The 22821-nt window shown below is 40.2% G+C and overlaps 1 protein-coding gene and 1 non-coding gene across 6 annotated transcripts in view; both read left to right on the top strand.

Annotated features, from left to right (window-relative positions):
- Positions 1-22821, top strand: part of LRP2BP (LRP2 binding protein) — a 53550-nt gene that overhangs the window by 7471 nt on the left and 23258 nt on the right. For 3 of the 5 annotated variants that reach the window (XM_058289883.2, XM_058289882.2, XM_058289881.2), the window contains exons 2-9: positions 526-611; positions 1655-1778; positions 3084-3196; positions 5577-5690; positions 11567-11709; positions 11789-11894; positions 12831-13054; positions 14341-14515. In XM_058289883.2, coding sequence (XP_058145866.1) covers positions 567-611; positions 1655-1778; positions 3084-3196; positions 5577-5690; positions 11567-11709; positions 11789-11894; positions 12831-13054; positions 14341-14515 — 1044 coding nt within the window. In that variant the 5' untranslated portion in view covers positions 526-566. Of the gene's footprint in view, positions 1-525; positions 612-1192; positions 1321-1654; positions 1779-3083; positions 3197-5576; positions 5691-11566; positions 11710-11788; positions 11895-12830; positions 13059-14340; positions 14516-22821 lie in introns of those variants that run through there. The other 2 variants (XM_058289884.2, XM_071212560.1) reach the window with 2 other exon arrangements.
- LOC111763978 (small nucleolar RNA SNORA72) lies at positions 14528-14661 on the top strand. The gene has a single exon (XR_002796689.2). It is a non-coding gene; the product is annotated as a small nucleolar RNA SNORA72 (small nucleolar RNA).

The following is a 22821-nucleotide window of genomic DNA, read 5'->3' as shown; positions in this document are numbered from 1 at the left end:
AGGTGGGTTGGGGAAAAAATACACCAAATTTAAGATATGGATTATAGTTAGTAGAAGTACTTTGATGATGCTCTTTCATAGTTTGTAAAATTGTTTCACAACAATGCAAGGTGTTAGTGGTGGGGTGATGTGTGGGAGCCCTGTACGATGATATGCATGTTCGTTTTGTAAGTTCTCAACTTTTGCTATATACTTATTATGTATGTTCATGTATGCATGATAAACTTCAATAAAAAAAACTTTAAAAATCATTTTAGTTTCACTCTTTTGAGGGAGTGTGTAGAATAATGAGGCTGTGCACAGATGCTAGGGGCTTCTCAGCTGTCCCATTTACCAGTCCTGTGACTTTAGGCAAATCACTTAGCTTTGTCTTCGTGCCTCAGCTTCCTCATACACTAAATGCACCTCATAATAGTACCTATTTCATAAAGTTTTGTTGGAGTTAGTGCATGAAAAGCACCAGAACAAATAACAATGCCTGTAAGTTAGAAAGAGTTTAGTAAATCTTTGTTTTTCCTTTTCTAGACCCTGTCCAAAACTTTTTTTAAAGCTATAGCCTCAAAATCATGTGCAGTATTACAGCCACAGAGGGCAGCAAGAGTTTAAATAAGGTAAGTTATTGTTTTCTTGTGCCCTTCCCAGATATGCCAAGGTTTTCTTATCCTTTTTCTATACAGATCCAGTTTCTGAGTAGTAATTGCTATCTCGTCGTCCTGTTTGGATTGTTTTGCTCCTAAATACCTAATACTAGTTCAACCTAAAGACCACTGGGAACTTTTATATTTACTAATGCAAGCATACGATTTGGGGGATCATATAAAAAAATCTCATACCTAGGAAGGGACATTTTGAAATCCTCTAGTTCAAACTACTTGTAGTTCAAACTACAGATGAGGAAATTAACTCTAAAATAGATTAAATGATTCTTCCAAAATCACAAAGATAGTTCAGTGATTTTTTTCCCTCTAATATACCAAATTATCTCCCCTTGCTCTATTTCATTCTTATTCATGAAGCATTTTACTGTTCAAAATGTGTAAATGCAGTTTTCCAATCACACAAGGGTCTTTTGAGTGTGCTCTTGGCCGCCAATCAGGAGCCTCTGTTGGAAGCTTGCTCCTGATTGGTGGAGGCGGCCCCGCCTGGCAACGCGGCCCCGCCTGGCAACGCGGCGCCGCCGGCTTCCGGCCCGCCCGGCAGGCGCTTCCGCTGCAGGTGAGGCTTGACCTGCAGGTCCCCGGGCCCACCGGTGCCACGGCAGCCCGGGGCGGACGGGGAGCCGGAGCGGCGCAGCGCAGTCGAAGCAACGTGCGCTGCCGGGTAAGACAGACAGACCGAGGCTTAAGGCGAAGGGGAGCGGCTCGGGAGCTGCTCCCGCCCCGAGAGCCCTGCGCACGCAGCGCCGTCGGTCCCCCGGTGGCCGCGCGTGAGCTGACGGCCGAGCGAGCCTGCGGACAGGCTGGCCGGGAGCCCCGGGCGTGTCTCTCACCTAGGAGGAAAGAACATTCACCTCCCAGCGCTGGAAGTTTGGGGTCCCACCCCCAGGTGATGAGGGGTGGGTGCTTTCATAAAGATGCCGAGTGGGAATGAGGTTCCTTGTTGCACTTTTCTGGAGGGAAATGTTTCTACCATTTTATTTTTTTATTCTTTACAGAATACACATTGTGGAAATAGGATGAAGTTGACCAGTGAAAAGTTGCCCAAGAACACTTTTTATACCTCCTCACACTATGCTGCTAATAACCCAAAACTCTTGCAATGGAGAAAGGAAAAGACTGGTACAAATCCTAATATTTAATCTTCCATTGGAAAATATTTTCATCAAAAGCTGATGTATCCTAGAGCAACAGAGACAAGATATATGAATCTTAATACTTCGAAGGAAATGTGTTGTTTTTACAGTTCTTCCTAGCTTTCCCGCAAAAATTCATGACACTACTACTTAATTTATCTGATAGAAAATCCTCAGTGGAGAAGTCTCACACTTAGATCCTGATTCTGATCCTGAATTTACTCTTAGGCCTTAAGGACGGCTTTCTGGAAAAGAGAAGCCAGCTCTCACTTGCACTCAGGAGAACAGTGCCATGCCTTTACATGGAATTGGGATTTACAACTACCAGCTTGGGGGGTGGGGAGCAGATGTAGCTCAGTGGTTGAGTGCCTGCTTTCCACATGCAAGTCCTGGGTTCAGTCCTCATTTATCGCCTGAAAAACAAAAAACAGGAGGAAAAAAAACTACCAATTTTTCTATAGACTTAAGAAAATTAAATTGGGGATGGTTAGTGCATTTGGCTTAAGTAGTTCTAATTAAGGTTTCAATGAAGAATTTAACTCACTAAAAGGCAGCTCTGCCCCCCAAAAACCACAAATCCTTGGACATAGGCTGCACTGCTAGGTCTCCTGCCTGGGAGCAAACAGGGCTGCTCTGAAAACTAATCAACAACTCTTGATTGTTCAAGGCATGGTGCTAGGTATTGTGAACAATGCAAAATATAAGATGTGACTCAGATTTCTCCAGGAATGTACATTTTAATTTGAGGAGACAAAATACACGTGCATGGCCTCCATGCACACGGCAGGACTGTGGGTGACTGCCCGTCGAGTGACAGTGGTCAGTGAGAGCCACAGGAAATGAGAGAGAGCACCGTTCACAGGAGCCATTGAGTAGAGTTCAGTGAGCTGGTGCAGATTGGGCTAGACCTTGAGAGTAGTAGGGAGGAATTCTGGGTCAGAGAAACAGGCTGAGCTGAGCCATGGAGACAAGGTACATTCAAGAGAGCCACTAGGCAGGTGCAGGTGGAGCACATGCGTTAGCGTGGTGCAGTCCTCAGGCGCTTCCTGAAGGAACTCTCCCTTAGGTTTACCCTGGGTTCAGAAGACACACCTGAAAATGCTGCCCCTGCTTGTGCAGCAGACCTTGAACCAGGCTGTTCTAATGTTTCTTCCTTGAGCCATGGAAGCCAGTTTCAGGAATGAGAAAGGAAACTAGCTTTAATAGAGCCAGATGAATTCTGTATAATTATTTTAAAAGAGAAAATTTATATTGTTAAATATGTAATAATTGCTTTATTTTTTTAAATCAGATCATTACAACCATGCTAATTTGGTGGATAAAGCATTAGAGCTCTTGAAGGAAAGAATAAGAAGAGGGGATTCTCTGGCATATTTCCTACGAGGTCAACTATATTTTGAAGAGGTGTTGCTTTTGTTTTCATTTCCTATAATGCTGTTAAGATACTGAAAGCAAAGATTCCTGTAGCATTCATTACGTTGTTATACCAGGGAAATTCTGTCAAATTACGTAGATTAGGGTTGTGGATTTAAGTTCTTAATACCAGTCATTCTAATGAATGTTATTTATTGGAGTCACTTTGCTATAAAATCCATATTCACTCTATAAATTTAAAATAGTTTTAAAATTTTGCTTAATATATTTAATATCATTTTTTAAATGTTAATTATTGACAGTGCTGGCTTTTGTCTTATGCTTAAAGGGAGCTTTACATATTCACATACAGAATGAAGAGGGAAATGCCCTTTTTAACCCACATAATGCTGGGGAATCCTTGAAGGTAGGACTAGGAGGAACTGTGCAGACTTCCCTCCCAAGTTCAGTAACAGAGCGTCAAGTCCCCTGAATGCCATCTGGTCACCTATGCCCCTCTGACCTTTGAGGGCTCCCTAATTTATTCCAGCAGCAAATGTTTGTAGAGACTCCACTGTGCCCCTGTCGCTGGGAGCTTAGCACAGCGTAATTGTTCCAGGCATTATTCCTCAGCTTTGATCATGGTTCATGTTTGGCTCTATGGCTTGGTAAAGAGTGTCCTTGGGCACAGATATTTAACCTCTTGGTGCCTCTGTTTCCTCCTCTGTAAAAAAGGATAACAATATGGATTTCATGGAGCTGTGAGATTAAATATTAATAATTGTAAACATACTTACCAACAGGGCTTGGCATCAAATAAGTGCTCTTAAGTGTTTGCTCTTACTAAACCAAGCACTGCCTACAGTGATGAGGTGATTAGAATGGTCTCCATTTCATAAAGCTTGCAGTCTAGTGGGGAGGGCACAAAGTAAATGAATACGTCATTACAAAAAAGGAAAAGCACTACAACAACAATTAAGTGGGTACGTTGATAGAAAATCGCTTAGAGTAAAGTAGAAGAGGAAACTTGAAGCAAAGGAAACTGGCCATGCAGCCAGCCAGGTAGAAGCGCCTTCCGGCAGAGAGCCAACAGACGCCTTCTTAGACGAGAGGCCAGGGTGGCCAGCAGCGAGACAGAGGATGCTCCAGATGAGCTGCACAAGATGCAGGAGAAGCCATTGCCGGTTTTGAGTCTGTGATGAACACACTGGAGAGCGAGAGTGGAAGTAAGACCAGCGTAGGGGCTGTCTTATGGTGGCCTTGACCAGACTGTGGCCGCGGAGCTGGGTCCTGAATTTATTCTAGAGAACAGAAAAAAACTGGGAAAAAATAGAGAAGACGTTGGGAGGAATTTGTTTTGAGGCAATCGAGTGTTCAGTGTCTGGACATGTTACAAGAAGAGTCCAGGTCTCAAAAGAGAAGTCTGAAGGTTTTATTTGCGATTTGTGAGCATGTATAGGTATTTAAATCATGACAACTAATAGGACTTCTTTCTTTCCCTCTGTAAATAGTACTCTAACTTTTCCAGCAACTCTCACTTCCAGACCGAGCAATGGCCAGAGAGGAGAATGAATTTTAACAACTCATTCATTCATTTATAATATATTGTCTCATTGTTAGAAGTTTTAAAAAATAAATTTGTATTAGTGTTTTGGGACAATTTTTATTAATTTTATCAATTTGTTGATTATTTGTAATTTATGAAAAGAGCAATTTTGTTTTCCTAAAGCTGTTTTTTCCCTAGCCCTCTCTTCCTAGGAATGGCTGTACAGTTTAGAAAGTGACCCTTTTTCCACCATTACAAGTCACTCATTCTTTAGCATAAGGCATTTCCATGGTAGATTAAGATGTAAACCCATATTAACCCCTTTTAGTTTAGTATATTTGTTTTCAGATCTTGTAACAGCTGAGTGACATATGACATGTCAGGCTTAATAGGCAGTATGGGAAAGAGATAATTTTAGAAAATCACATGTTTTGTTTTTCTACATCTTCTCCCTAGTCAGAAAATTGCAAAGCTGAAGGACATGAGCTATAATAGTGGATATTCTGATGTTAACATTTTCTTTGAGACTTTGCCCCTGCCCCTTCCCACCACTTCCTCATCCCCGATCTGAAGTTTCCCTAACTCCAGGAAACTGTCATTTCAAGAGAGGTTTGGCAACGGCCAAGAATAAGGGTGAAAGCCAAAGAGAATCTCACCCAGATCCTCCTGGTCCTTCTCCTCAGTTGCCATATTTAGGTCTATTTAATTGATTTTACAGTGTGCTGATGGTTGCCAGTGACTTACCTGCAAATTCCATAAGTTTGTTGCTCTCATATGTCGTTTTATTTGGTGCTACCAACTCATATTTAGATGAGAACTAAATATTTAGTTGGGATTAGTTTAAGGTCACAATAAAAATAATTAAATATTTTCTGGGGATTATAGGGATGGTATGAAGAAGCATTAGAACAGTTTGAAGAAATCAAAGAAAAGGATCATCAAGCAATTTACCAGCTAGGAGTAATGTATTATGATGGGCTGGGGACAACCACAGATTCTGTAAGTTACTGTTTTCTTCACAATATTTGAGCTTTCATTCTTAATGTAGTTGATATAATGCAAATTATTTATATTTTAATAATGTTCCCCACCCCTTATAGTAATAGCCAACCTTTTAGCATTTTAAAGGCTATTGAAAGTCATTTTGCATTAATGTGAAAAACAAAATCAAGCTCTTTTTGTTGCTCTCTTCCTTCGTCACTCATTTCCCCTTGAAGAAGGATGAGCCTATTTTCACCTCGACTTTTGGAAGCTACTTTTAGTGACCACCCCTAATGCTGCATCTGTTTCCATCCTAGTACGAACTCGGCTTACCCTGCTGGAATTATGTCTATGTTGAATTGGTCACTATATTTTTGCTCATGTGGCACTTAGGGCAGTTAGGGTGAAATAAACATAAGTAGCAAATTCTTGGCTTTGGACAGGTTTTGGATCATACTCTGTCTCTTCCAGGGCATGTCATTCTACCACTGATGTTTACTTTTGAGGGGCAGGGGCAGGTAGAATTGGGGGTGGGAAGAGAGCTTTCAGATACCTCTTCTAAGCACGGTTGCCACAATTAGGATATTTGGCATGCTAAAATATTTCCTAAAAATGTTATGAAATTTCCTTCAAACCCAGTGACCTCAGACAAAATGGTATTTTTAATACATCACATAAATAATAAAGATATCTATAGCACTAAATGTTAAAAAGAAAAACATTTCGTAGAGCATACCTGGTCAGAAATAGATACTGTGGGAAATTCAATTATTTGTGGCTGAGAAATTACATTGTCAGTTTAACAATATATTTTTTTTTTTTAACAATTGTACAATTTGAGTCTGAGTGTCAACTGGAATTATTGAACTCTGGTTTACCACAGAAAATGTTCCTTGCTGTCAATAACATTTCTGTTTTAAAATGCTTTCCTTTATTTTGAAGTTATTCCAAAGATACATGAGTGTGGAGAAAAAATAGAAAACGAGCAAAAATAAGAGTATGCAAATTCTAGTATCCCTATGAACAGTTATTTTAAAGTATATTCTTCCATGATTACCCCATGCAAAAAATACATGCATACACACGGACACACACACTTTTTCATTGTAAGACCATACTATACATAGCATTTTGTAATTTTTTTCACCTAACAATATATTTTGAATATCCTTCCATGTAAATAAATATAATCTACATTATCTTTTTAATACCCACATAGAAATCTATTGAATATCAACAATATTTTTAGGCCTCAAGTAATTATGATTTTGCATTGTTGATATATGCCGTTAAATAAAGGTGATTATGTTATACATCATTTTAAGGTGCATTTCTTGCTTTGTGTTGTTTTGCTATTAACTTATTACTTGCTGTTTATATTTATTTTAGACTATGGAAATGATGTTAGACAAAAAGTAAATTCAAGCGATTTTCTTATTTAAGTTCAAAATAGGTCATAAAGCAGCAGAGACAACTCACATTATCAACAATGCATCTGGCGAGGAACTGCTAAAGAACGTACAGTGCAGTGGTGGTTCAGGAAGTTATGCAAAGGGGATAAGAGCCTTCAGATGAGGAGCATAGTGGCCGGCCATCAGAAGTTGACAGCAACCAATTGAGAGCAATCATCAAAGCTGATCCCCTTAACAGCTATATGAGAAGTTGCCAAAGAACTCATGTTCAGCATTTGAAGCAAATTGGAAAGGTGAAAAAGCTCAGTAAGTGGGTGCCTCATGAGCTGACTGAAAATCAAAAAAATCGTCATCTTCAAGTGTCATCTTCTCTTATTCTACGCAACAACAATGAGCCATTTCTCGATTGGATTGTGACGTGCAACAAAGAGTGGAATTTATCCAACAACCAAAGATGACCAACTCAGTGGATGGACTGAGAAGAAGGTCCAAAGCTCTTCCCAAAGCCAAACTTGCACCAAAAAGGTCATGGTCACGTGTGGTGGTCTGCTGCCAGTGTGATCCACTACAGTTTTCTGAATCCCAGTGAAACCTTACATCTGAGAAGTATGCTCAGCAAATCGATGAGATGCACCGAAAACTGCAACACCTGCAGCCGCCAGTGGTCAACAGAAAGGGCCCAATTCTTTTCCATGACAATGCCTGACCACACATCGCACAACCAATGCTTCAAAACTTAAACAAATTGGACTACGAAGTTTTGCCTCATCCACCATATTCACCTGACCTCTTGCCAACCGACTACCACTTATTCAAGCATCTCAACAACTTTTTGCTGGGTAAATGCTTCCAAACCAGCAAGATGCAGAAAATGCTTCCCAAGAATTCATCAAATCCCAAAACATGGGTTTTTAGGCTACAGGAATAAACAAACTTATTTCTCATAGGCAAAAATGTGTTAATTGTAATGGTTCCTATTTTGATTAATAAAGATGTTTTTGAGCCTAGATATAATGATTTAAATTTCACAGTCCAAAACCACAATACCTTTTGCACCAAACAAATATTTTGGCATGTATTATACTAAACTATGAGAATTGGATATCAGTGAATGAATAAGAATTTGCTGATACATAAAATCCTATATATGCAGAATTTACACAATGCTGAAGATAAAGAAAGCCTCCCTTTGGCTTCCCAGAGAAGTAGCAATCACCAGGTTGCCAGGTCCCCTTTGCACCTTAACCAGGCAATGGAATTCCTTATTTTATTTACCTAGGTTGGCAGTTCGTGCTTGGTTAAGGGAAAGGGGTGGGATGAGAGGTGGGAGGAAGGAGGGAACAAGTGAGGAGGAATCAGCTGGGAGAGCTTAATCAAAATCCACAAGTATCTCTATTCCTCAAACCACCCCAACACTATAGCGGGGGTGGGGGTGGGAGGGGGAGAAGAGAGGCAACCACGGGAAGGTTACATAGGATTTTGTAAAGCATTGTTAAGGATTTGAGATTTTATTTTGTGGGAGATGGGAAGTCATTTGAGCAGGGGAGTATCATGATCTAACCAGAATTAAAAAAAAAAAAATCTGAGTGCCCTTCAGAATAGATTGAAAGAGGGGACAAGAGTTGAAGGCTAACCTTAAAAAAGAAGAACAAGGTTGGAGGTCTCAAACTTCCCAATATTAAAACTTATTACAAAGCCACAGTAATCAAAACAGCATGATATGACACAAGGACATATAGACATATAGACCAATGGAGTCAAACAGAGTTCAAAAACCAACTGTCACTTTTATGGCCATCTGATTTTTTACAAGGGTGCCATTCCACTCATTTGGGAAAGAACAGTTTCATCAACAAAAGATGCTGGTGTTGGGAAGCGGACGGGGCCCAGTGGTTGGGGTGTCCGTCTACCACATGGGAGGTCCGCAGTTCAAACCTTGGGCCTCCTTGACCCGTGTGGAGCTGGCCCATGCGCAGTGCTGATGTGCACAAGGGGTGCCCTGCCACGCAGGGGTGCCCCCCCGTGTAGGGGAGCCCCATGCGCAAGGAGTGCACCCCGTAAGGAGAGCCGCCCAGCACGAAAGAAAGCGCAGCCTGCCCAAGAATGGCGCCGCCCACACGGAGAAGCTGACACAACAAGATGACACAACAAAAGGAAACACGTTCTGACAACAGAAGCGGACAAAGATGTCGCAGCAAACAGACACAGAACAGACAACGGGGCGGGGGGTGGGGGGAATAAATAAATAAATCTTAAAAAAAAAAAAGGTGCTGGTGAAACTGGATGTCCACATAAAAAAGAATGAAGGAGGACCCTTACCTCTTATCATATCCAAAAAATCAACTCAAAATGGATCAAAGACCTAAATATAAGAAGCAGAACTTTAAAACTAGAAGAAAACACAGGGAGGCAAGTACAGGACCTTGTGCTAGGCAGTGGTTTCTTAGACTTTACACCCAAAGCACAACCAACAAAAGAAAAAAATAAATGGGACCTCATCAAAATTAAAAGCTTGTGTTCTTCAAAGGACTATATCATGATTTTAAAATGACAATTTACACAATGGGAGAAAATATTTGGACACTACAAATCTGATAAGGGTTTTTAATACCAAAAATGTATAAAGAATCCTTCAACTCAACAACCAAAAGACAAACAACCCAAATAAAAAATTGACAAAAGACTTGAATAGAACGTTTCTCCAAAGAAGATTTATAAATGGCCAAAAAGCATATCAGAATATGCTAATCATAAAGGGACAGATGATAATTCAACTACATTAAACTTAGGAAGTTCTGTTACCAAAAAATACTGTTAAATGAGTGAAACAACAAGTCACACACTGGGATATATTTGCAGCTCATATAACCCATAAAAGACTAGTTTTCAGACTATATAAAGAACTCTTCCAAATCAATACCAAAAAAGAAAAAAAAAAAACAGTTATCCCAGTAGGAAAATGGGCATTTCACCACCTTTTCAGTCTTTGCAGAAATGTTCCTTTTTATGAGACCAGTCCTGACCACTTTATTTAAAAATTGCAACCTACACAGCACCCAATGCCCCACACTCCCAACACCCTTACTCTCTTTACTTTTGTTCTCTTCAGTATCATTTACTGTCTCTAATACTCTGTACAACACCTTCATTTTGTCTACTAGTTTTCTGTCTCTGGCACCCCGAAGAATCCTAGAATGGAAGCTCCGTGAGGACAGGGCCCCTATGGGCTTTGTTCTCAGATGTATTCCAAGCATCAAACAGTGCCTGGTACACGGGGCCCTAATTAATAGTCGGATGAGTGAGTGAATGACAGCGGGTCCCTCGGTGTTCAAGTGCGGCAGTCCAGGAAACTGTCACAGGTCCAAATTCCTGGGAAGGAGATCTGTTGACCCGACATGGGCTGGGCTGTGCCTGGTGCAGGAGCGCTGCCACAGTGGGCCCGTGGGCGTCTATGACACAGGGTCGAGCTACACTTTTTGTGCCTAATTGTACCATTGGTACTGGAAATCATGGAATTTAAGGGTAGAACAAACATTTTTTTTCCCTATGGTTGACTGGAGCAGAGAGTTTTCTTTCCTCTGTGCTAAAGGAAAATGAAGAAAGAATGGGAATTGAGTTCTATATTGAATGACAGAACAGAACGACACCCTATCATTAAATATTAACATACAGTTGTTAAGGAAGATTGAATGACCACATAAAAACACCTAACAGGACACGTTATAGGCTTTCAATAAATGCTTTCTTCCCTGTCTTTAATCAGAGAATTACCTTTATTTCCTTATCTATTGCTATGGTATTTACCTAGCAGTAGCACTCTGAGAAAGCAGTGAAGGGATAAAAGGTAGAATGCGGGTATATAAAAATGTATTTGTCTATTTGTTAGCAAATACTCTTTTGTCCATGTTTGAAGGTTTGTGACTAATGGATCTAATTTGTGGCAATCCTTTCATTGCTAGAGTTTATAATGTCTTCCAAGCTTTCTTTGGGAATATATCGCAGCTGTTATGTGAAGATTAGTGTATTGGTTGTAAATTACTACTGAGCACACATGAAAGTGTGCTTAAAGAAAGAAGTATTTGTTTGGGGCCCACAACCATACTGTAAGAATTACAAGAGGGAGAGAAGTTACTGGTTACTCTCGCACTTTGATAAGTTCTAAGAACTGTATCGTCAGTGAGTGCGGATTCAGAGTGAAGGTGTAAGTTGGGCTGGAGGAAAGGAAAAAAGGTCGCCATAAGGAGACCGCTGGGAGCTGGAAAAGGAGGGCCAGTCTGAACCGTGCTTCCCCCAGAGCTCCTGCGAGGAGACACACAGACATGTCTGTCCTCCTTCGTTGCTGGACCTGCGGATTCAGGCAACCATGCTCCTTCGGTTTGGACATCATGCTGGGGCATGAGAGGGGAACATCTACATTATTGGGGAAATTTTTGGTTTTGGTAAAAACTAGGGCTTATGATTTGTTCTTTTCCTTTGTGGAAGGAAAAAGGAGTTGAATATATGAAGAAAATTGTTGATTCTCCATGTCCCAAAGCAAGACACTTAAAATTTGCAGCTGCTTACAACCTTGGAAGAGCTTATTATGAAGGAAATGGTGTTAAACGATCAGATGAGGAAGCTGAAAGGTAACCTTCCCTGAGAAAAAGACATGCTTTTGATGAAATGCCGAGACAAAGAGTAACTTCTTTTGCCCTTCTCTTTTAGACTGTGGCTCTTTGCTGCAGACCATGGAAACCCGAAAGCTAGTGTAAAGGCTCAGAGTATCCTGGGATTATATTATTCAACAAAAGAGCCTAAAGAGTTAGAAAAGGTAACATTTACCTTTTTTAAAAAAATGCTATTTTATATTTAGATGAATATTTCTTTCACTTTTTTTTGAAAGGAGAGTGGTGGAGAATAAGTATAATTTTTAAAATCTTTTAGATTCTTTACAAGGTAAAGAAAGTGTACATTTTAGAAACTTGAAGGTCATTTCGCACTCTTTTCTCATCTATATTTGCCACCTACCTCTCCCACCTCTGCCAGAGACCACAATTGTTAGAAGATTTTGTATACTATAAAAAGTTACAAATTATTATTTCACCAAAAAAGCTAAAAGAGGGAGAGTCCTGAATTAAAACCCAAATCCTTCAAATGTGAATGAATTGATATTACATTTGATTTGAGGAAATAATAAATGATACTAAGTAAAATATACTAAAAATTTACTTAAAAATTAATCCAACCTAAGATTTTTGCAGAAACCGAATCTTTAATCACCATCGATTAAAACATTTCAAGGAGCCCCTCCCGGGAGAAGGAAGCGCTGGGGATCCTGCCTGTGGGCAGGAGTAAGGCAGCGCTCGAGAGGCCCAGGGGACAAGCAGCCCCTTGGAAGGACTCGTGAACTGACTCAGGTTACTGTGATGAGTAGTGAACAGATGTGTTGCCTCTGCTGATAGGACAAACGCTGTGAGGTCCCTGCAGCCTCACACTTGCCAGCCCTCCCTCTTTGGACCATCTGAAAATTGAGCTGCCTGAGACCGTTCACCCTCATCTGCCAAGGACCCTGCAGCTGGGGTCCTGGGCCGCTCACCTGCCCTGCAGGGCCCACCCTGCCCTGTCCTTTAGGAGGAATCGAGGGCTAGAGACGTTTGGGGGAGGTGAGAGTAGCTCTGCCCTGTGCGTGGAGGTGAGCCCCGGTGACGCCTTTACTTGCCTCATCTCGCTAACGGTAAGTGAGAGGACGGAATGTGCTCTTCCTCAGGCATTCTTCTGGCACTCGGAAGCGTGTGGCAACGGGAACCTGGAGTCCCAGGGTGCGCTCGGCCTCATGTACTTCTACGGACAGGGCACCCGCCAGGACACCGAGGCGGCCCTGCAGTGCTTACGGGCAGCAGCGGCTCGTGGAAACGTCTATGCCCAGGGGATCCTCGTGGAGTATTACTACAAGATGAAGTTTTTTACGAAGTGCGTTACGTTTTCCAAAAGGTGAGCTGGACGACAGTGTGCACAAGGACACCTGCTGGGTGTTCTGAGCTAGATCTGTTCAACAGGGCTCCCTGCAGCTGGGGATGGCGGCTACTGAGCACTTGAAATGGCAGGTGTAGCTGGGAAAGGAACCTCCAAATGCTGTTTAACTGCAGTTAACTTCAGTAGCCACGCGTGGCTAATGCCGCCCACAGTGGCTAGCGCAATCTAGGCGATTAGTCTCCAGGATTTCAGCGTTTTTAGCTTTGTGTATCAGCTGAGTGACCTTAAGCAAGCATCTTAATTTTTTTGAGCATCAATACCTTTATCTGTAAGAAGAAAATACTACTTCTCTGGGGTTATAAAACTAGGGTATATAAAGTACTTAACATAACTTGGCACATGAGACATGCTCATTAAATAGTCTTCATTTTTTCCTACACTATGCAGCCATGCTGCACAATTGACACATAGTTTGATGATGAAGGCTGTAAAATGAGAATAATGGTCAAAAGGCTGACATTAATACCTTATAAACTGCATTTGCTCATTCGGTCCAAAAACAGTGTAACTGAGCTAAAAAGACGCGGACGCCTGTGGAGTGGCCGTAAGAAGACCGCGCTGTGCTGGTGAACTTCTGGGAATGCCCGGCCCGGAGCCCACGGCTCCCCTCACTGCCGGCCCCAGGGTGAGGCACCAGCACAGCGGGGATGAGCGGGCGAGCAGGGGCGTCCACCTCCCTCCCCAGGCGCCAGAAGGCCTGGACGCCAGCGCCCATCCTGGTTAAAACCAAGACTTGCAATTGTTCTTTAAAATCTTCAGAACTTTCCATTTTTCACATCCCTAATCACCATGATATTACAGTTAATGTGCAGTTCACAGGGTATCGTTTTCTCACAAGTCTCCATGTTGGTATCTCTGTTATGCCGAATGATTATTTTCCTTATTGCCCATTTTTAAAGAGGACAGACATGCTAGTTTTGTAAAGTAGTTTCTTGTCCTATGTAACAGAAGTCCAAATTTAATTTTAAAGTTGATGTTGACAAAAATGATCCAAAGAAATAGAGAACAATTTTCCCCCAGATTAAATATGAGAAGTGATATTACTATTTCAAGAAATAGGAAATACACTTTTCTTGTTTTCTGTTTACCAAGCCCCCAGCGTGGCTGTCAAGGAGCCTTCCTGCTGGCTGTCTCTGCCTTCACCCCGCAGCAGCCAGCGTGGTTCTCAAGGCAGGACAGAGACACCTGAGCACAAGCCGACCCGCCCGGCATCTGTAACCTTGCCCGTTTCATGTCGCTGGCAGGATTGCGGATTACGACGAGGTGCACGACCTCCCCACCATCGCGCAGGTCACAGACTGTCTCCCCGAGTTCATCGTCAGAGGCATGGCCCTGGCCGCCTTCTACCACGCCCGGTGTCTGCAGCTCGGCCTGGGGGTCGCGAAGGACGAGGCGCGAGCGGGCAGCTACTACTCTAAGGTAAGCTTAGAACTGCGAACGTTCTCGCCGTCCTGATGTTGTGATCGTCAGGGTAGGCACAACATTCGCTATGTTAGAAACCATGCATGTGTCCCCAGACCTAGTTTTCCTCCCTAGGGCTGGTTTTTAGAATGCTGGTGATAAACCAAGCCTGATTTATTATATGACCATCCTGTATGGGAAATGACTAACTCAAGGTATCTTTGACCAACCTTAAGAGATAAAGCAACTACAATAACTTTGAAAATAAAATAAAATAAAATAAGCTTTAGGGCAGGACCGGAGGACTTGTGGACTTGTAAGTTATTTATAGACAATTCTGTGAGATTTTTATTAGCATAATTAAGCTCAGATGGTAAAAATCTTATTTTGATGCAAATTACTCTTTTTTACTCTGCTACTATCTGTGGGTAAGGCCCAGCAACAAAACCTTAAAAAGCCAAATGTTTGTATTTTCTTTCACCCAAAGTTTGAACCTGTATTTTCATTCTAGCACATTAAAAAAATGACCAGGTTTTTATGTATGACATCACTCACATTTAGGCAGAATCCTCATGAATTTGAGGTGATCAGTAAAAATAAGGCTTTTCATGTTTCAATCCATGAGATCAGCTTATTTAGATCCCAAATGTATTTCACCTCTAAAATAAGGCACCTGTTAAAAAGGGGAGTGTGGGTAAGGGAGAAATCATTATGAATAATAACTGCACATGAATGCTTAAAAAAGAAAAAAAACTGTATATGACATGAAGTCCAAATTAGAATTACATCATGATAAAATCTGTAAACTTACCTTGAGCAGGGGAATAAAACAAAGAATTTCCCAAGTCCCTTGCCTGAATCTGTTGTATTACATCAGTGGTTCACAAACTTGCCTGCTTATTTCAAATTTGCTGCTTCTAGGTATTTCATATATGTGTTGTCTTATAATATTTGTCTTTTTGTGTCTGGTTTATTTCACTCAACATGATGTCTTCAAGGTTCATCCATGATGTCTCAAGTGTGACAGAACTTCATTCCTTTTATGGCTGAATGACATTCCCTTGGATGCACACGACATATTTTGTTTATCCGTTCTTCCAATGATGCACCCTTGGATGGCTTCCACCTTTTGGCTATTGTGAATAACGCTGTGAACACTGGTGTACAAATGTCTGCTCGAGTCCTGCCTTCTACTCTTTTGGGTATATACCAAGAAGTGGGATTGCCGGGTCATATGGCAATTCTGTTTTCAATTTTCTGAGGAAGTACCTAACTGATTTCCACAGTGGCTGCACCATTCTAAAGTGCCACCAGCAATGTATAAGGGTTCCTATTTCTCCATATCCTTGTTAAAACCTATTTTCTGTTTTTTAAATGATAGCCATCCCATTGTGGGTCTGAGGTAGTATCTCATTGTGGTTTTGATTTGCTTCTCCCTGATAACCAGGGATGTTCAGTATCTTTTCATGTGCTTTTTGGCCATTTATATGTCTTCTTTGGAGAAATATCTATTCAAGTCTTTTGCCCATTTTTCTAAGTGTCTTTCTGTTATTTGTCTGTTGTTGAATTGTAGCAGCTCTTTATATGTTCTGGATATTAAACCCTTATCAGATATACAGTTTACAAACTATTTTTTTCCTATTCTTTTGGGTGTCTTTTCACTTTATTGATCATGTCCTTTGACAACAAAAGCCTTTTTAATTTTGACAAAGTCTCTATATATTTTTTATTGTTGCTTATACTTTTGGTGTAATACCTAAGACATCACTATCAAATCCAGTGTTATAAAGGACCCCCTATGTTTTCTTCTAGGAATTTTATGGTTCAGGCTCTTATGTTTAGGTCTTTGATCCATTTAGAGTTAATTTTGTACATAATGTTAGGTGCAGGATATAACTCCATTCTTTTGCCTGTGGATTTCCAGTTTTAACAGCACCATTTGTTGAGACTATTCCTTCCCCCAATTAATGTACTTGGTACGCTTGTCAACAATCAGTCAAAGATGTACAGGTTTATTTCTGAACTCTCAATTCTATTCTGTTGGTCTATGTGTCTTTTTTTTTTTCTTTCTTTTATCAAAATAGCTTCTTGTACTTAATCTATGTGTCTTATCTTCATGCCAGTACCACACTGTTTTGATTACTGTGACTTTGTGGTAAGTTTTGAAATCAGGACCTATCAGACCTTCAATTTTGTTCTTCCCTTACAATAACGATTTGGCTGTCTGGGGCCCCTTGCAGTTCCAAATGAATTTGAGGATTGGCTTTTTCATTCCTACAAAAAAAGCTGCTGGAATTTTGATAGGGATTACATTGAATCTGTAAAGAGCTTTGTGCAATACTGACATCTCAGTAGCATTGCCTTCCTATGCATGAACTTGGACATCTTGCCATTTATTGAGGTCTTTTATTTCTTTCAGCAATATTTTGTAGTTTCAGTGTATAAGTTCTTAACATCTTGGTTAAATTTATTCCTAGAGATATTCTTTTATGAGTTATTGTGAATGGGATTTTTTTTTAAATTTCCATTTCAGAATATTCTTTGGTGGTGTATAGAAATGCAACTGGATTTTGATGCTTAATCCTGTAAGTCTGCAACTTATCAGTTGCAGACACAACATTTATCAGTTCTAATAGTTTCCTTATAGATTCTTGGGATTTCTACATAAAGGATCATATATGAATATAGGGAAAATTTTACTTCCTTTCAATTAGGGTATCTCATTTATTTTTCTTCCTAATTGCTCTGGCAGGAATTTCTGATACAATGTTGATTAGCACTGCTGAAAGCATGTATCCTTGTCTAGTTCCTGATCTCAGGGAGAAGGTGTTCAGTCTTTCATGTTAAATGTGATGTTATTATATGATATTATTATATTATGTTAGCTGTGGTTTTTTAATTAATGCCATTTACCATGTTGAGGAAGTTACCTTCTTTTATTATTTTTTCTGAGTGTTTTTGTCATGAAAAGGCATGGGATTTTGTAAAAAAGCCCTTTCTGCCTCAATAGAGATATGTGTTTTTTTACTCCCTTCATTCTGTTAATATGGTATATTACATTGGTTTTCTTATGTTGAACCACCCTTATATTCCTGGGATAAATCCCACTTGACCATGATTGACACACATATTGTTGGATTCAATTTCTAGTATTTTTTTGAGGTTTTTATGTATCTACTGTTCATAAGGGAAACTGGTCTGTAGTTTTCTCTTCTTGTGATGACTATACATAACTATGGAATTAGGGAAATGTTCGCTTCATAAAATGAGTAGGAAGAGCTCCCTTCTCTTCAATATATTAGAAAAATCTGAGCAGGATTGGTGGTCTTCTTTGAATGTTTGGTAAAATTCACCAGTGAAGCAGTCTGGTCCTGGACTTTTCTTTTTTGTAAAGTAGTTTTCTTGAGAATATTCACAAATCATACAGTCTATCCAAAGTGTATAATAAAGGGCATATGGTATATTCACAGAGTTGTGCATTCATTGCCACAATCAATTTTGGAACATTTTCATTACTCCCAAAAGGAAAAACACCATACTCTTTAGCAGTCACCTCTTAATTCTTCTATCCTTCCCCATCCCTACATAACCACTAGTCTGTCTCTATATATTTATTTATATTTACATTTTATATGAATGGAATCATATAATATGTAGTACTGTGTTTGGGTTCCTTCACTTAGCGTAATGTTTTTTTTTAAACTAGAGAAGTTGTAGGTTTACAGAAAAGTCACATAAAGAACAGTGTTCCTATGTACACCCCTGTTGTTGATACTTTCCATTAGTGTGGGACCATATTACAATTGATGAAAGAATATTAAAATAGTACAATTAACTATAATCCATAGTTTACAATAGGTGTATTTTCCCATACACCACCCTATTAACACCTTAAATTAGTGTCATACATTTGTTATAATTCATGAAAGAACAGTCTTATACTGTTAAATGCAGGCCATCATTCACAACAGGGTTCACTGTGTTATTCAGTCCCATGTTTTATCTTCTAACTTTCATTCTAGTAACATAAGTGACCAAAACTTCCCAAGTTTTATTTATGTTGTCATATGCCTCATGAATCCATTTCTTCTTTCAGCTGAATAATATTCCATCATACGTATATACCACAATTTATTTATCCATTCATCAGCTGATGGATATACCTGGGTTGCTTCCATCTTTTGGCAATTGTGAATACTGCTACTATGAACATTGGTGTGCAGATGTCTGTTCGTGTCCCTGCTCTCAGTTTTTCTGGGTATACACCCAGTAGTGTGATTGCCAGATCACGGGGCAGATCTTCCTTAGGACCCACCGAACAGTCCTCCACAGTGGCTGCACCATTCTACATTCCCACCAAGAGTGAAGGAGCATTCTTATTTCTCCACATCCTATCCAACACTGGTAGTTGTTGTTGTTGTTTTAGTAGTGGCCATTCTAAAGGGTGTGAAATAATATCCCATTGTAGTTGTGATTTCCATTTCCCTAATACCTAGTGGTGTTGATTATCTTTTCAAGTGTTTGTTGTTGTTGTCCTTTTTGCCATTTGTATTTCCTCTTTGGAAAAATGTTTATTCAAGTCTTTTGCCCATTTTTATTTTTTTGGTCCCACTTTACCACTTTATATTTTGTACATCCATTATCAGGAAATATGCCTTTTTGTAATTTGGTTGTATTCTGATTCTTTTATGAATTAAAGATTAGAGTTGTGTGTTGAGGATACGGTCCTACTGGGTTTTGCATTTACCCTTAGTGATGATCTTCATTTCTTCACACTTCTCCAAGCCACTCTCCTGCTTTTCCTTTCAAAGGGAGCTGACTCCCTTTAGTAATTTTCATCAGGCAGGTCTTTTGTTAACAAGCTCTCTGTTTGCCTATCTGTGAATACTTTAAACTCGCCCTCATTTTTGAAGGACAATTTTGCCTGATAAAGAATTTATGGCTCACAGTTTTTTCTTTCAGTACCATATGTATATATCATACCACTGCCTTTCCACCACCATGGTTTCTGATGAGAAATCAGCACTAAGTCTTATTGAGGATCCCTTGTATGTAATGAATTGATTTTCTTTTGCTGCTTTCAGAATTTTCTCTATCTTTAGCATTTGACATTCTGATTAGTATGTGTCTCAAAATAGGTCTATTAGGATTTATTCTGTCTGGACATGTATATTTATGTCTTTCATAAATGTTGGGAAGTTGTTAGCATTATTTCCTTGAATATTCTTTCTGCCCCTTTTCCCTTCTCTTCTCCTTCTGGGACACCCATGGTGCGTATGTTTGTGTGATATGTGCTGTCATTCAAATCCCTGAGATACTGCTCAGTTTTTTATATTCTTTTCTCTATCTGTTCTTCTGACTGTATGATTTTTATTGTCCTGTCTTCTAATTCACTGAGTCTTTCTTCTGCCTGTTTAAATCTGCTCTTGCATGCCTCTAATATATTTTTAATCTCTACTGGTGTGCCTTTCATCTCCATAATTTCTAGTATGCTACTTTTTACACTTTCCAATTCCTCCTTATGCTTACACATTCTATTTTTGATGTCCTTAATCTCTTCATGCATATTTTCTCTCATCTCCTTGAATTGATCAAGGAGATTTGTTTGAACATCTTTGATTACTTCTTCCAACTTCTGAGTTTCTTCTGAATTTTTTTATTGTTCCTTTGACGAGCCATCTCTTCCTATTTTCCTTAGTATGGCTTGTAACTTTTTGCTGAGGTCTGGGCATCTGATTATTCTGATGAGTTAACTTTGAAGGTCCATTTCTTCCTCTTGTTTAGGGTTTTACTGTTGATTGGCTTTACAGTGTTAAGGCTCTTCTTTGATGCTTGCTCTAACTTATTCTAGACCATTAGAACAGTCCATGTTTAACTGTTCAGGTTTTCTCAGCTCTTCTTCATCTGATTCTTGCCCTGGATATGCAAGGCAATTTTTTTTTTTTTCTCAGAGAGGTTTTATTTATAGGCCATGCTTCCTTGTGAATGTGAATAGGAGAAAGCTCAGGCCCCTGAAAGACCTTTCATGTGTTATGCAGTACAAATTTTATTGCATTTTTTGTGCAATTGTTTCACCTCCAGGAGAGTGTCCTTTCCTCTGTTCCTTCTGCAGGAATATATTTTTTTTTTATGTACACTGGATAGATGCCCTATAGAACTCCCTGCCAACCATGTGTCCCCTGTCAATAACATCCCACATCCGTATTCCTCCACTGCCATAGTTGAACCTCTCTGTGATTCAAAACTTCCTGAAAAGTGAAGCCCAATATATTGCCAGGTTCCCTTATTAGTAAAATGGAATACAGCAATGAGTTTAAAGGTTAGATATAGAATACATATTACCTTGGAAAAATTAAGTAAAAATAAATTGGGGTATCAAAAAATTTAAAAATGCAAAAGCTTTGTTTTTGATGTTTTGCCTTCCATCACTGCAATAAGTGTTGCCCTGTATGCAAATTGGTAAGGCAACTACTTCCGTCTTTTCCTCAGTGTCTACGTCCTATCTTTTTCTTTTCTTTTTTCTAATTATTAAGCTTATCTTCACAAGAGTTTTAGATCACAGTAATTCATATATACAATATACAGTACTCCCACATATCCAACATAAAACCTTTTCCCTTCCACAGCAATAATCTTTCTACATATTCATACTATATTTACTGAAATTGATGTACAGATATTGAGACAATAGCTTTCAAACAAGGTAACATTTGTGTCTACATTGTGATTTATATTTTAGACTATACAATTTTCTAAATTTTTAGTTATCTTATGTTTTACATTATGATTTACATTTTAGCCTATCGGCCCCTATATATTTTTGGTGTAATTTAACATGTCTTATATCCATCCTTGTGTACTCTTGTGGAACACTTCTATTGCCCACACAGTTACATTGGTTCCCTCTATTCAATACCTCTTTCCCCCTCCCCTCAGGGCCCACAGTGACAGTCAGTCTTCATTGCTTGAAGGGCCCTGTTCAGAGATACTTGCAGCAGTGTTGAGGGCTTGACATGCTTAACTGCCCTAATTCTGCAGGAATCTTGATATGTTCTGTTTTTGTGTAGATTTTTGTCCCCAGTTCCTATGATTTAAATTCTCTCTCTTTCTGAGTACCCTGTTTTCCTTACAATTTTTAGTTCTGGGACCCATCCTTTCTTACAGCAGTTCAGTTTAATACTCCCCCCCCCCCCCCCGTTTTTTTTTTTTTCTCCTATGAGGCTTTTCTGCTTCTGTTTCTTCCCCATTAGGGTACGCTGACTCAGGGAGCCAGGTGGGGTCAATCCAGAAAGTTGGGTCACTTCAGGAAAGTCTAATTTGGGTCACTTCAGGAAAGTCTAAGTGGACCAGCTGACTGAAACTGGACTGAGTGAGGGCACAATAGTTCTTAACCTTTCTAGTGTGGACATTTTTTTTTTTGGCCCTCAGGAGCCTGTGTTTTGTCCTGGGTCTCTGTGGACATGTGTGGCGCTCCAGCACTGCTGAGTCTCTCTATAACCTGTCCACGGCGGGAGGGACCCAGCTGAGCTGCCTGTGTGAGGCCCAAGTCGCACGGGAGCCAGGGGAGGGAATGCCAACCAGCCAGTGGCCTGCGCTGGACTTCTCCTGGGATTTTCCCGTTCTTTGATTCAGCACTTGTGGAGTCCTTCAGTCTCTCCCAGCCTCCAGAGTTCTAAGCAAGTGGGATTTGCCCTTTTATTCACCAGATCTCTGGGAAGGCTTTTTGAGGGTATGGCTTACATCACCATGTTGATCTAAGTTTATTCTTTTAGATAATCAACAAAATTGCTAAAACTTTAGTCACCCATATCCCCTGCGCAGCCTCTTTGGCTCCTTGGTGTGCTCAGCCACTTGCAGGCTCATCTCGCTGCTCCCAGCTACTGCCCAAGACAGGTGTGGCCAGGCTTCTGAGGACGTGCAGCTGTGCTCAGCTCAGGTTCCCAAGACCAGAGACGACAGAGTTCCTGTGGACAAGCAGCCCCATGCCAACTTCGGGGTGTGTGGTGAGTGCTTGGATGCTGGGTGGGTGGGGTTTCTAAGAGGAGGTCTGGGCAGGTGCATGCATCATCTGTGGGAGCTGCAAGAATCTTCAGTTCTGTTAGCACCCAGCTGCAGCTGTGGGGAATTCGCAGTTTGTTGAGTCCCTGATGCATGCCCTGGCCTAGCCTTCCCTCTTCCTCAAAAGTGACTTGGACTTTTGTTTGTTGGAGGTTTTTTAAGTTATAATTCAATCTATTTACTTGTTATTGGTCTGCTGAGAGCTTCTATTTCAACTTGAGTCAGTTCTAGGAATTTGTCCATTTCCTCTCGATTATATAATCTGT

Source organism: Dasypus novemcinctus, chromosome 29 (assembly GCF_030445035.2).
Source record: "Dasypus novemcinctus isolate mDasNov1 chromosome 29, mDasNov1.1.hap2, whole genome shotgun sequence".
Taxonomy (NCBI): Eukaryota; Metazoa; Chordata; class Mammalia; order Cingulata; family Dasypodidae; genus Dasypus; species Dasypus novemcinctus.
This window is presented reverse-complemented; position numbering and strand designations above follow the sequence as displayed.